We start from the raw sequence: 11,414 nt of genomic DNA, 5'->3' as shown, positions 1-11,414 counted from the left end.
GAAAAGAAAAATTAAAATACAATATATCAAGTAGTTTTTTATTTTTCTTTATCCTCTTTATTTAGTAAATAATGTATGATTTAAATATTTAAAAAATATTTCATTTGAATGCTTTGCTTCAGCAAAGGGAAAAAGGGCAATGAGGCATTCGCCTAATGAAAATATCGAGACTTTAGAAATTTTCTTACCTCAAGTTTAAGTGTCAAATTATGTAAATTATGTTTAGGTTAAAGGTGTTTATGGGTCGGGCTCAAGTATGATATTAATATATTTTATGTTTGTCTAAACTTAATTTGACTTAAAATATAAACCCAAAATTTTGCCCATGCCTATATCTGATAATGGCTACCGCAAGCTAATTTTAAGTCAACTCATATTATTTTAATTTTTTTGAAATATATTATTTTTAATTTAATATTTAATACTTTTATATATTTTTTATTTATTAAAATTTTTTATATAGGCACCCTAACAGTTTCTTAATATGCTTGTATTATAGTATTACATATTACTATAAATTTAAAATTTGTCTAATAAATCACATAATATATAGAAAAATTATAATATAATATACTATAACATTAGAAACAAGCATAGCTAGGATCTACTTAGGCCATGAATACATGAGTTCGAGTTCAACTCATATTTTAAATTGATCTAATTTTTTGTCCAACTTTCTAAATTTTAGACGGGCTTTTAAACTTAAATAGCTAACTCGATCCATAAAAAAGTCTAATTTAAATTCTCCCCACATTTATTCTGATTTAAGTACCATACTACTCCACATTTGTCCAAAGATATTCGGATTTATTTTTTCGTTGATTTTATTCTAATTATAGCTATTTGGTTGTGAATTTATTTGTATTTGTATGATTTAACTTGTTAAAAAGAAGAAGTAATTATTGGGAGTGGGCCAAGATAAATTATGCTAAGCTAGCATGTCTCAAAATTAATTTGCAATTTTAGTAGGCCGACGGCCCATAGAAAACAAACACTTATCCATGAGGGTCCTGATTTAATTATACAAAAGTTGAGGGGTCAAATAACAATTTAAAAGATCAACATCCCCTTGCTGGCTTTCACTTGCTTCTCCGAGTTGTAGTTAATTTCCCACTCGATCAGAAAAAAAATAAATAAAAAATTAGGGTTTATGTAAAAAGCTGAGATTGTTAATCGAAGAAGGTGGGGTGTATAATTCGTTTCTTTCTATTGAATCCTCCAGGGCGGTGCAAGTAAAAAACAAGTGAGCGACAATGAGGATTATGATAAAAGGAGGAGTATGGAAGAACACGGAGGATGAGATATTGAAAGCGGCGGTTATGAAATATGGGAAGAATCAATGGGCCCGAATTTCTTCTTTACTTGTTCGTAAATCTGCTAAGCAATGTAAGGCTCGTTGGTATGAATGGCTTGACCCTTCTATCAAAAAGGTAATTTTCTTTCTATTTGGAAATCATTTTAGGTTACTAAGATGGGTTTCTTTTTAAAAATGTGTGTTGATAGAAATGTACATTGCTTCATATTTTTTAGTTTATTTGGGTTTTTTTTTCTCTTAATTCATCAACTCACTTATCGGCATTGAAGCCTTTCCGTGTTTCAATTTGTAAGATGGCTTCTTTCTTAAACATTAGTGTCTTTTTTTGGGAGTATTGAATAGTTAAGCTACATTAGAAGTGTTTTATTTGGTTTATTTTCGTTAAATAAGCTAAGCTTAATTAAAAGAAACTATGTTGTAGCTTCTTGTTACTTGCTGTTTGGTTGCACAAAAGTTGGTTTTAGAATGCAAAAAATTAACTGTAGAAAACCAAAAAACGTTTGATCAAAAGTATGTAAATATTTAACATGTGAACTAACCCACACTCGGATGTAATTATATGATATACAAATAACAGTCTCAAAATTTTAAATCTAACTATCTATGTACTTCTGTGTCAAATATGGCTTTTGCTTTCAGTGCATTTGAAAAGAAAGAGGCTAAAACAAGAGCCAACGGCATTCTAATTATATGAATTGGAGTCTATTGGTGCTCAAATTGTCAGTGGCATTCTTGCTGAAAGATGGGTTCTATTTTATCTCTTTGTGTTGGATTATTAATGTTAATTCAAGTGTTTTTACTTGATTCCTTTTGATGAATTAAATTATCAGTAATTTTTTCTAATTGTTCCAATTAAAGTAGGAGCTTTTAAGTGATAATTTGTTTTCTTTGGTGATATATGTAGACCGAGTGGACAAGAGAAGAGGATGAAAAGCTGTTGCATCTCGCAAAGCTCATGCCAACACAATGGAGAACAATTGCTCCAATTGTTGGTCGGACTCCATCTCAATGTCTAGAGCGATATGAGAAACTCCTTGATGCAGCTTGTGCTAGAGATGAAAATTATGAGCCTGGTGATGACCCCAGGAAATTACGTCCTGGAGAGATTGATCCTAACCCTGAATCAAAACCTGCACGACCGGATCCTGTCGATATGGATGAGGATGAGAAAGAAATGCTTTCTGAAGCTCGTGCCCGGTTAGCTAATACTAGGGGTAAGAAGGCGAAGAGGAAAGCTAGGGAGAAACAACTCGAAGAGGCTAGGAGGCTTGCGTCTTTGCAGAAAAGGAGGGAACTTAAGGCTGCTGGGATTGATACAAGGCAACGAAAGAGAAAAAGAAAGGGAATTGATTATAATGCTGAAATCCCCTTTGAGAAGAGGCCTCCTCCGGGGTTTTATGATGTTGCTGATGAAGATAGACCTGTGGAACAGCCTAAGTTCCCAACAACCATTGAAGAACTTGAGGGAAAAAGAAGAGTTGATATTGAAGCACAGTTAAGGAAGCAGGATATTGCAAAAAATAAAATTGCACAGAGGCAGGATGCCGCATCGGCAATATTGCAGGCCAACAAGCTAAATGATCCAGAAGCAGTGAGGAAGAGATCCAAACTTATGCTACCAGAACCTCAGATATCGAATCATGAACTAGAGGAGATTGCCAAGATGGGATATGCCAGTGATCTTCTTGCTGGTAATGAGGAACTGGCTGAAGGGAGTAGTGCTACTCGTGCTCTTCTTGCAAATTATTCCCAGACTCCACGGCAGGGAGTGACACCTTTACGGACCCCACAAAGAACACCTGCTGGAAAAGGTGATGCTATCATGATGGAAGCTGAAAATCTGGCTAGGTTGAGAGAATCCCAAACGCCTCTACTTGGTGGAGAAAATCCTGAGCTGCATCCTTCAGATTTTTCTGGGGTCACTCCTAAAATGCAGGTCCAAACACCCAACCCAATGTTGACTCCTGCGGCAACCCCTGGTGGTACTGGTCTTACTCCTAGAATTGGAATGACACCATCAAGGGATGGCTACTCTTTTGGTCTGACCCCTAAAGGAACTCCCATCAGGGATGAGCTCCACATAAATGAAGACATGGATCTACATGACAGTGCCAAGCTTGAGCAACGAAGACAAGCTGATATAAGAAGGAACTTGAGATCTGGGCTTGGTAGTCTTCCACAGCCAAAGAATGAGTACCAAATAGTCGTTCAACCGCCCCCAGAGGAGAGTGAAGAACCAGAGGAGAAGATTGAAGAAGACATGTCTGATAGAATAGCCAGAGAAAGGGCTGAGGAAGAAGCACGGCAGCAGGCATTGCTTAAGAAGAGATCAAAAGTGTTGCAAAGGGAGCTTCCAAGACCACCTAGTGCATCACTGGAACTAATTAGAGATTCTTTGATGAGGACTGATGGAGACAAAAGTACCTTTGTTCCTCCTACTTTAATTGAGCAGGCTGATGAAATGATAAGAAAAGAGCTTCTGTCCTTGCTGGAGCACGACAATGCTAAGTATCCACTTGATGAAAAGGCAAACAAAGGGAAGAAAAAGGGTGCCAAGCGTTCTGCTAATGGATCTATTCCCAGTATAGAAGATTTTGAGGAAGATGAAATGAAAGAGGTTTGTCATGCATTTCACTGATTATGTTGCCTTTGTTTCATTTTTTGATATGCAATTTATGTTTCTGAGCCTTAGTGAATCCATGGGAGATTATCATCAAACTGTATAATTTCTTATTACTGTAAGAATTTCTCATTTGGTGCTATAGAATTGAGTTGAGTTTGTGTTAAACATCGCCTATCACAGGTTTTTATTCATTAAGGATTTCAAACCACCTAAAATCTCAAATGAGTGGTGGAAAAGCGATTTTCATTTGCTTTTATAACCTTGTAAATACTTTGGTGTCTGTAATTCTTGCAGCTTACTTGTTTATGTAAGGTCGTCTACTCTAAACTCTATCTGCTGAATACCAACTATTTTCACTTTTCAGTTTCAGTTCCCTGTCAACCTGATGCTAAGATTCTTTTTATCTTTTCTATTTTCTTTTGATCCTTGACTATTGTAATAACAGTATATCACAAATGATGTGTGAGCGTTACTGATGATGAGCCTTCTTTTTCTTGGCAGGCTGATTCGTGGGTAAAGGAAGAGGCTGAATTCCTTCGTGTGGCAATGGGGCACGAAAATGAATCTCTTGATGATTTTGTTGAAGCACATAATACTTGCCTAAATGATCTCATGTACTTCCCTACTCGTCATGCTTATGGTCTGTCAAGTGTTGCTGGAAATACGGAGAAACTTGCAGCCCTGCAGACTGAATTTGACCATGTGAAAAAGAAGATGGATAATGATAAGTTGAAAGCAGAAGGCATGGAGAAGAAGTTCAATGTTCTCACACAGGGTTATGAGGTACATCACTAGATACTAGCTAATGATTTCTTGTTCTACCATTATAATAATTTGATTTTCATGAAACTTGTAAAATGCACACCTAATCTCCATTATGCAATTTCTGTTATTAGAGTTCATTGAGGAGTTTCATAGTGCTTAATAACATTTAAAGAAGTCTTTATACATGTATTTTCTCTGTCAGAGTCCAGTAAACTTGGTGCCTCGAGATCTGTGTTTGGAAGTGGGCTTGTACAATTACATGTTGGATTAGAGTAGGATGGGCTTAAGATGGAAGAATTAGCATGTAAAGAAGTACCTGCATAAAGCTAAGGATTGCATAAACCAGTTTTTATATTATTCAGTTTTGGGCTGGTTTTAAATTTCCTAGGGAGGCCTATGAATCTGTGTTTTTTTTTTTTTAAAATAAGTTCTATAATCTGGGGATTCTTGATGTCTTATGTTAAAATTTAGTACTCAATCCTTTGGTGGTACTTAATGGATGATGGTTGCTTCTATGTTGCTTGGACTCTTCATCTTGAGGAACCCGTGTCCAACACATGGATATGGGGAAAAACATCCAAGGATCCTTGAGATATACTGAAAAACATAAAAAAGAATCTAATGAAATGCATGTCGGTTACATATCCGTATCCGACACTCACACCTGAGTCTAACATAGAGTTACTTCGATCCAGTTTCTATAAAAATAAATTGATGAACTCTATTTTACTCCATATTGTAAATGTTGTTTCATACTTTCAGTTAGGGAATTGAAATTGTAATTCCTTTTGCACTAAACAACGGGCAATTTCATTGATCAGAGACGGGCTGCAACACTTTGGCGTCAGATTGAATCAACCTTTAAGCAGATTGATACTGCAGGAACAGAACTAGAGTGTTTTCAAGCATTACAAAAGCAGGAGCAGCTAGCAGCTTCACACAGAATAAATGGTCTCTGGGAGGAAGCTCAGAAACAGAAAGAGCTTGAACAAACCTTACAAAGTCACTACGGGAATCTCATAGCTGAGATAGAAAGGATACAAAAGCTCATGAATGTATACAGAGTACAAGCACAAAAACAAGAAGAGGCAGCTGAAAAGGATCATGCTCTTGAGTCGTCTGAGGCTCCAGCAAGTCAAGCTGCTGTGCCAAGCTCAGGACTTTCTGAGCCTGCACCTTCCTCGGAGGATGTTTACTCTTCTCTTGATGGCCAGCCAAGCCTGAAAATTGATATGAATGTTGATTCCCGAGAACTGCATGCTACTATGGATTCGGAAACAGGTGGAAACATGTCTGGTAATGTGCCTTTGGTTGTGGAAGACAACGGAGATAATATCACAAAGACACCGGCTCAGGATGCTGGAACAAGTTCTGAGGTTGCTGCAGAATCTGTAAATCCTGACACAGTCTCTACCAAACCGGAAAGCATCGAAGAAACGCTTGAAGGTGAAGGTTTTACTGATCATGCCAAGATTGACAGTACATGTGTCTTGGGTGGAGATACTGCTGAAAACCAAACTGCAATGGAGGAATAGCTGTTTTAGGCTTTTAGCTCTTAAGAAGGTAAAAGTTTTTTCGAATTATGAGAAACTAGGTCAGGAAATTCTCTCATTCAACCAGTAATATTGGGGGGACTGATGGATCCACATCTGCCTCTGTATTTTAATTTTCCATGGCAATTAGCAATTTTGGAGCAGACCATTATCTGTTGTAATCTTTGCATCACGATGTTTTCTTGCGCCAGATATTTTGGATTCTCACCCGGAAATGTTCAAAATGTGATTATTATGAGATGTATTGAAATGGTTTATTTATTCAGTTTTTCCTTGTAGACATCTTGATGCTATCTTTTCTTCATTTTTGGTTCAACTAAAAACATGAAGTTGATAGTCAAATATTATGCGTGGCAGTAATTTGTTGGAGTTTTCTTACCCAAAATGAAGTTTGGAAACTTGAAATTTCATATTTCATTTGATCCAGATTATCCTCTAATAATGTTGATCCACTAAGGCCGTCCCAAAACTAAAGGAAGATATTAAGATAACAAATGTTAAAAGTTTTGATTTAAGATATTAAATTAGGAAACAGATTGAAAAAACACCATAATGACTGAAATCCATTTAAACTTGGATCAAACCCAAAATTATCTGATATTGATTTAGGATTGAAATGGCACCTCGGATATCATTGAATTTCAGCTATTAATGGAAAAATTTGTAAACTAACCCCCAAGAGATAAGATGAAGCAGTAATCTTAAAGTTGGTGAAGTAGTTGTTCGATTAGCATTTAAGAGTTGAATCGTAATTTTGTTTGTTATCTAAATTCAAACGTAGTGGGAAAGGAGAAAGCAAAGTCTCCATCACGAAAACTAAAAAGATAATGGACAAAAGCTACCAAAACATTAACTAAAATCATGAACTCCCTTCTTGGGGGGATTGCCTACTATATATAACTTCATGTTTCTCTTGTGACTCTCTTCAAACCTCTTCTATTCTACGGCTTTGTATGGTAAGTATAGGTGACAAAAACAATCTACCTACTTGGTTTTCATCTGCTCCTTTGTCAGTCATCTTATTTTATGGGCTATTAAAACTGTCTCAACTTTGAGAAGGTTAAGGTATGCAAAAGAAATTATTTTTTATATCTCAATATTTGATTCATTGAATTTGATTGTGTATACAACAATTTGTTTTTAGTTTTGCTATAAAAGGTGAGCTTGAAATTTCTTTCAGTGGTAAAAGTTTTTGATTTTTTGGCTTTCTCTTTTGCTTCTTGTATTTCTTTGTTGTTTGTTGGGTCATAAGTTTTACATTCTGGCTTTTTAAGGCAATGAAACAGGGAGAGCTTGAACCGGTAAAATATGGCCATATATACACACGTATCTATATATCTTTCTATATGCGAGAGTATAGGAAAGTGAGTGCACGTGCATGTTCTTTAATGGGTTTTTAGAATTCTCCAATTTCCTTTCTCTTTTCTTTTTTAATGGATGGAGTTTCCTTGAGACTAGTTCAACATGTCATGGGATAAATTCACAAATTATATGGTTTTCGACACTAAATTCATGTGACATCTAAAATTGTCTCATTTTATTTAGAAAATGGTTGCAAAAAATCAATATTGTTTTGATTGTGTTTTTTTTTCTGGGATTAATTTCAGCAACAATAGTGGCTAGAACAGTGGATCTTCGATCTGATACAGTAACAAAACCAACAGAGACAATGAGGGCTGCAATGGCCACTGCTGAAGTTGATGATGATGTCTTGGGAGCTGATCCAACTGCGTTCCGGTTAGAATCGGAGGTCGCCAAGATCACGGGCAAGGAAGCTGGTCTATTTGTCTCATCAGGCACCATGGGTAACCTCATAAGTGTTCTAGTTCATTGTGATATAAGAGGAAGTGAAGTCATTCTTGGTGACAATTCTCATATCCATATTTATGAGAATGGGGGTATTTCAACAGTTGGAGGTGTACATCCAAGGCCAGTCAAGAACAATGAAGATAGAACAATGGATATCGATTCAATCGAAGTCGCTATTAGAGATCCGAGAGGAGAGCTTGTGTTCCCAACTACAAAGTTGATTTGCTTGGAGAATTCGCATGCCAAGTAAGAATCATTCATTACAATATGATCTATAGTCTACAGGTTTCGTATTCAGTTGAAGTTCTTAAATGATTTGTTTACTTCACTAATACTCAATGCAGCTCCGGTGGTAGATGCTTGTCTGCGGAATACACCGACAGAGTTGGAGAGCTAGCTAAGAAGCACGGCTTGAAGCTTCACATCGATGGGGCTCGCATTTTCAATGCATCAGTGGTGAGTAAAACATTTTTATATTTGCACTTTATATCTTCTTGCAATTGTATGGCCTGCTGATCTTCCTGTTTAAGTTTCATCGAAAAATCAGAACAGCTTATATACTAACCGAATTCTCTTCTTATCAGTGTGTATCTGCCCAAGTATCTAACTAAAGGGTTGGTCTGGCAGGCACTTGGAGTTCCAGTTCAGAGGCTTGTACAAGCTGCGGATTCTGTCTCGGTATACACTTGGTGTAAACATTATTTTTTATTTCAGCTTCGGCATCTTCTAACGATACCGATAAGTTTACTTAATAGCAGTTTTAATTGTCATGTTAGTTTATAGGTCTTTGTTTTGCTAGATTACGACTTTATTCTGCAAAGTTCTCGATCTATCAAACATCTTGCATACGGTGTGATTATATAGTAAGGAACTTTTTCCTATTTTGTCTGTGGTAGGTGTGTCTATCAAAAGGTTTGGGTGCTCCAGTTGGATCAGTCATTGTTGGTTCGAAAAGCTTCATTACCAAGGTAAAGGCAAAAGACTTTGCTGCAAAAAGATCTTTACAATCTATGAAACTTATGCTCAAACTCCGCATTTTTTCGGCTTTTTTAGGCTAGGAGACTTCGGAAAACCTTAGGTGGTGGGATGAGGCAGGTTGGCTTCATCTGCGCTGCCGCTTTTGTTGCTTTGAAAGAGAATGTTGAAAAGCTTGATGGTGATCACAAGAAGGCAAAGGAGTTAGCAGGTAAACATTATATACGAACTTTTCGGTTTGGAAGAACAGACGTTACTTTTCTCCACTGCTTTCAATCAATGAACTAACGTGTAAAAAGTCATCAACTTTATGTTAGTTTTGTATGGTTTCAGAGGGCCTAAATCAAATCAAAGGTCTAAAAGTGGATATTGCTGCAGTGGAAACCAATATTGTGAGTATGGCATAGTTACTAAACCTACATTAATGCCAATTTTCTCTTTCTGTGCAAACCGGGTTCGAGTTTTTATGGTTGGAGTTGCTATTCGGTTCTTTAGTAAAGACTAAAGATCATATGTACAAAACTTGTTGCTTCCGTGTTCACCAAGAAAAAGAAAAAGAACTTGATGTTAAAAATTAAAAGCAAAGGCTTTATTTCAACAGATATATGTTGACATAGTGGAGGGCTCAAAAATCACAGCAGAGAAACTATACAAGAATTTAGAGGAACATGGTGTACTTGTAATGCCAAAGGGCCTATCCAGGTCAGTATTCTCCCTTAAAAAGCCGCCCCCATAGATTCATATTGCTTTCAATTACTCGGAAATCGATTAAACTTGCAGGTTTAATGACAATGACATGTGTATATATTCATAGCCCCAAAACCATGGTTTTGGATGGTTAATTGCATTCAATCAGCTAAAACAGAACCTATATCATGTCTAGCAGTTACCATAGATAGAAACTCACAATACTACCGGAACAAGTATACAGTTGTACAAGTATTAAAGCTAGATATAATAGGTTAATGGTGGGTGTTTTATGGTGATTCAGGATTAGAATTGTCCTCCACCACCAAATTTCATCAAGTGATGTGCACTACACTTTGTCGTGCTTTCAGGTGATCAACATCATCATCCCTTAAGATTCCAGCCTCGTGATGATTTTTTCCATGCAACTTATATTCTTCTTCTTTCAATATTGTAGCAAGCTTTCAGTGGTATGCACCAAGAAAACGGGAGCTACTCGATATCAACATCTCGGGATGTTTCATACTCGTAATCTTATACTTAAGAGATCACACTCATAAGAATATATACAATCCTTTCTTCTATTCTCATACCAACAACAAAATAAAAAGAAGTAAGGCAAGGGCAGTCTCATAATAGTAAAGCATAGTTCTGTTACATTTAGTAAAATGTTTCATTTTATGTTGCATGGAAGAAGTGGCAAACAAGGAGACAGATATTGCAAGGATATATAGGGACCATTGGGAGGGGCAGACAGGGTCCCTTTCAGGTGAGAACCCAAAAAAATTAGCGACATATGAGCCCCATTAAATATGATTTGACATTGGGCCTACCTTTCATGTGAATCATCAATTAATTTGCTTCATACTTTAGTTTCTTTAGGTTGTGGCACTGGTGTAAAGTTGGTTGCATTCGATATATAATATTATTCTTCATTTTGAAATATTCATAGGTGTTTTTTTCAAGTGAAAATAAACACTTTTCAAGCATTCCACAAACTCTTATGTTCTAAATAATGTATAAAAATAATACCTTCTTTTTGAAGTGAAATGGAATTAATTTCCCTACGAAATGAAACAAAATTAAAGTACAAAACAAGGGTACTGAAAATTTATTTTAATTTAAAATAATAATTCCTAATATTTTTATTTTTGAAAAATATTTAATATTTATAGTAATTCATAAATAATTTTTTATAGTTCATCATACACAAATTATTAGAGAAGTTTAGTGTTACAAAATTGTTCAAATTTGACAATAAATTAATAAATAGTGCCAATCATGAAGTGTATTAATGGGATTGAATATGTAATTTTATAAAAAATATATTGTACATGAATTTTAGTTAAGAGTGATGAATAGGGATGCATTTGTAAAGGATGCAAACTAAAATTTGTGTATCTTGTATTTATAACAATAATTTTAAATAATATTAGAACACTTTCTATTTCTATTTAATAAACATAATGTATTGCTACTAATTGCATTTTATTTGTAACATTGTCTCCTTTATCATCCCTTTTATTGTGGTAACGATCTCTTCCATTATGATTTTCTCTTTTTAATTCCTTTTGCAACTTTGATTTACTTGCTAACCCTTCATAATTGTTGTGTTATCATATTTCATTATTTGCTTTATAATTGTTCTGTTATGATATTTCATTTTTTAATGAAAATAATAATATCA

General features: G+C 35.5%; 2 protein-coding genes across 8 annotated transcripts; both read left to right on the top strand.

Moving 5' to 3' along the window:
* Positions 1-1,077: 1,077 nt before the first annotated feature.
* LOC107926813 (cell division cycle 5-like protein) lies at positions 1,078-6,521 on the top strand. Its single transcript, XM_016857741.2, has 4 exons — positions 1,078-1,430; positions 2,220-3,932; positions 4,440-4,721; positions 5,525-6,521. Exons 1-4 carry the CDS (start codon positions 1,254-1,256, stop codon positions 6,236-6,238), a joined length of 2,886 nt encoding a protein of 961 aa, XP_016713230.2. The 5' UTR covers positions 1,078-1,253; the 3' UTR covers positions 6,239-6,521.
* A 569-nt stretch (positions 6,522-7,090) lies between these two features.
* Positions 7,091-10,672, top strand: LOC107926773 (probable low-specificity L-threonine aldolase 1). 7 transcript variants are annotated; one of them, XR_005920653.1, is made up of 11 exons: positions 7,620-7,770; positions 7,864-8,311; positions 8,410-8,521; positions 8,693-8,743; positions 8,962-9,033; positions 9,119-9,251; positions 9,374-9,432; positions 9,642-9,742; positions 10,032-10,098; positions 10,185-10,340; positions 10,425-10,672. XR_005920653.1 is itself a non-coding variant. In XM_041104566.1 (11 exons), exons 1-11 carry the CDS (start codon positions 7,635-7,637, stop codon positions 10,257-10,259), a joined length of 1,149 nt encoding a protein of 382 aa, XP_040960500.1. In that variant the 5' UTR covers positions 7,620-7,634; the 3' UTR covers positions 10,260-10,672. The 7 variants fall into 7 exon arrangements, 5 of the variants coding, with proteins under 5 accessions (XP_040960501.1, XP_016713190.1, XP_040960500.1 ...); XM_041104566.1 differs by having other exon boundaries at positions 7,864-8,061; positions 8,167-8,311; positions 10,185-10,672; XM_041104567.1 differs by lacking the exon at positions 7,620-7,770 and adding an exon at positions 7,091-7,212 and having other exon boundaries at positions 10,185-10,672.
* The last annotated feature ends 742 nt before the right edge of the window (positions 10,673-11,414 follow it).

The sequence above is a fragment of the Gossypium hirsutum genome, chromosome D11, assembly GCF_007990345.1.
Source record: "Gossypium hirsutum isolate 1008001.06 chromosome D11, Gossypium_hirsutum_v2.1, whole genome shotgun sequence".
Classification (NCBI taxonomy): domain Eukaryota; kingdom Viridiplantae; phylum Streptophyta; class Magnoliopsida; order Malvales; family Malvaceae; genus Gossypium; species Gossypium hirsutum.
The sequence above is the reverse complement of the archived record's forward strand: the minus strand, read 5'-3'. Positions and strand labels throughout refer to the sequence as shown.

Excerpts from the sequence above, each read along its gene's own strand:
- LOC107926813 (XM_016857741.2), top strand. The coding sequence starts at position 1,254 with ATGAGGATTATGATAAAAGGAGGAGTATGGAAGAACACGGAGGATGAG. Across the intron at positions 1,431-2,219 it reads TTGACCCTTCTATCAAAAAG|ACCGAGTGGACAAGAGAAGA; the intron begins GTAATTTTCTTT and ends TGATATATGTAG. Across the intron at positions 4,722-5,524 it reads TTCTCACACAGGGTTATGAG|AGACGGGCTGCAACACTTTG; the intron begins GTACATCACTAG and ends TTCATTGATCAG.
- LOC107926773 (XM_041104565.1), top strand. The coding sequence starts at position 7,635 with ATGTTCTTTAATGGGTTTTTAGAATTCTCCAATTTCCTTTCTCTTTTC. Across the intron at positions 7,771-7,863 it reads GTTTTCGACACTAAATTCAT|CAACAATAGTGGCTAGAACA; the intron begins GTGACATCTAAA and ends GATTAATTTCAG. Across the intron at positions 9,252-9,373 it reads GAAGGCAAAGGAGTTAGCAG|AGGGCCTAAATCAAATCAAA; the intron begins GTAAACATTATA and ends GTATGGTTTCAG.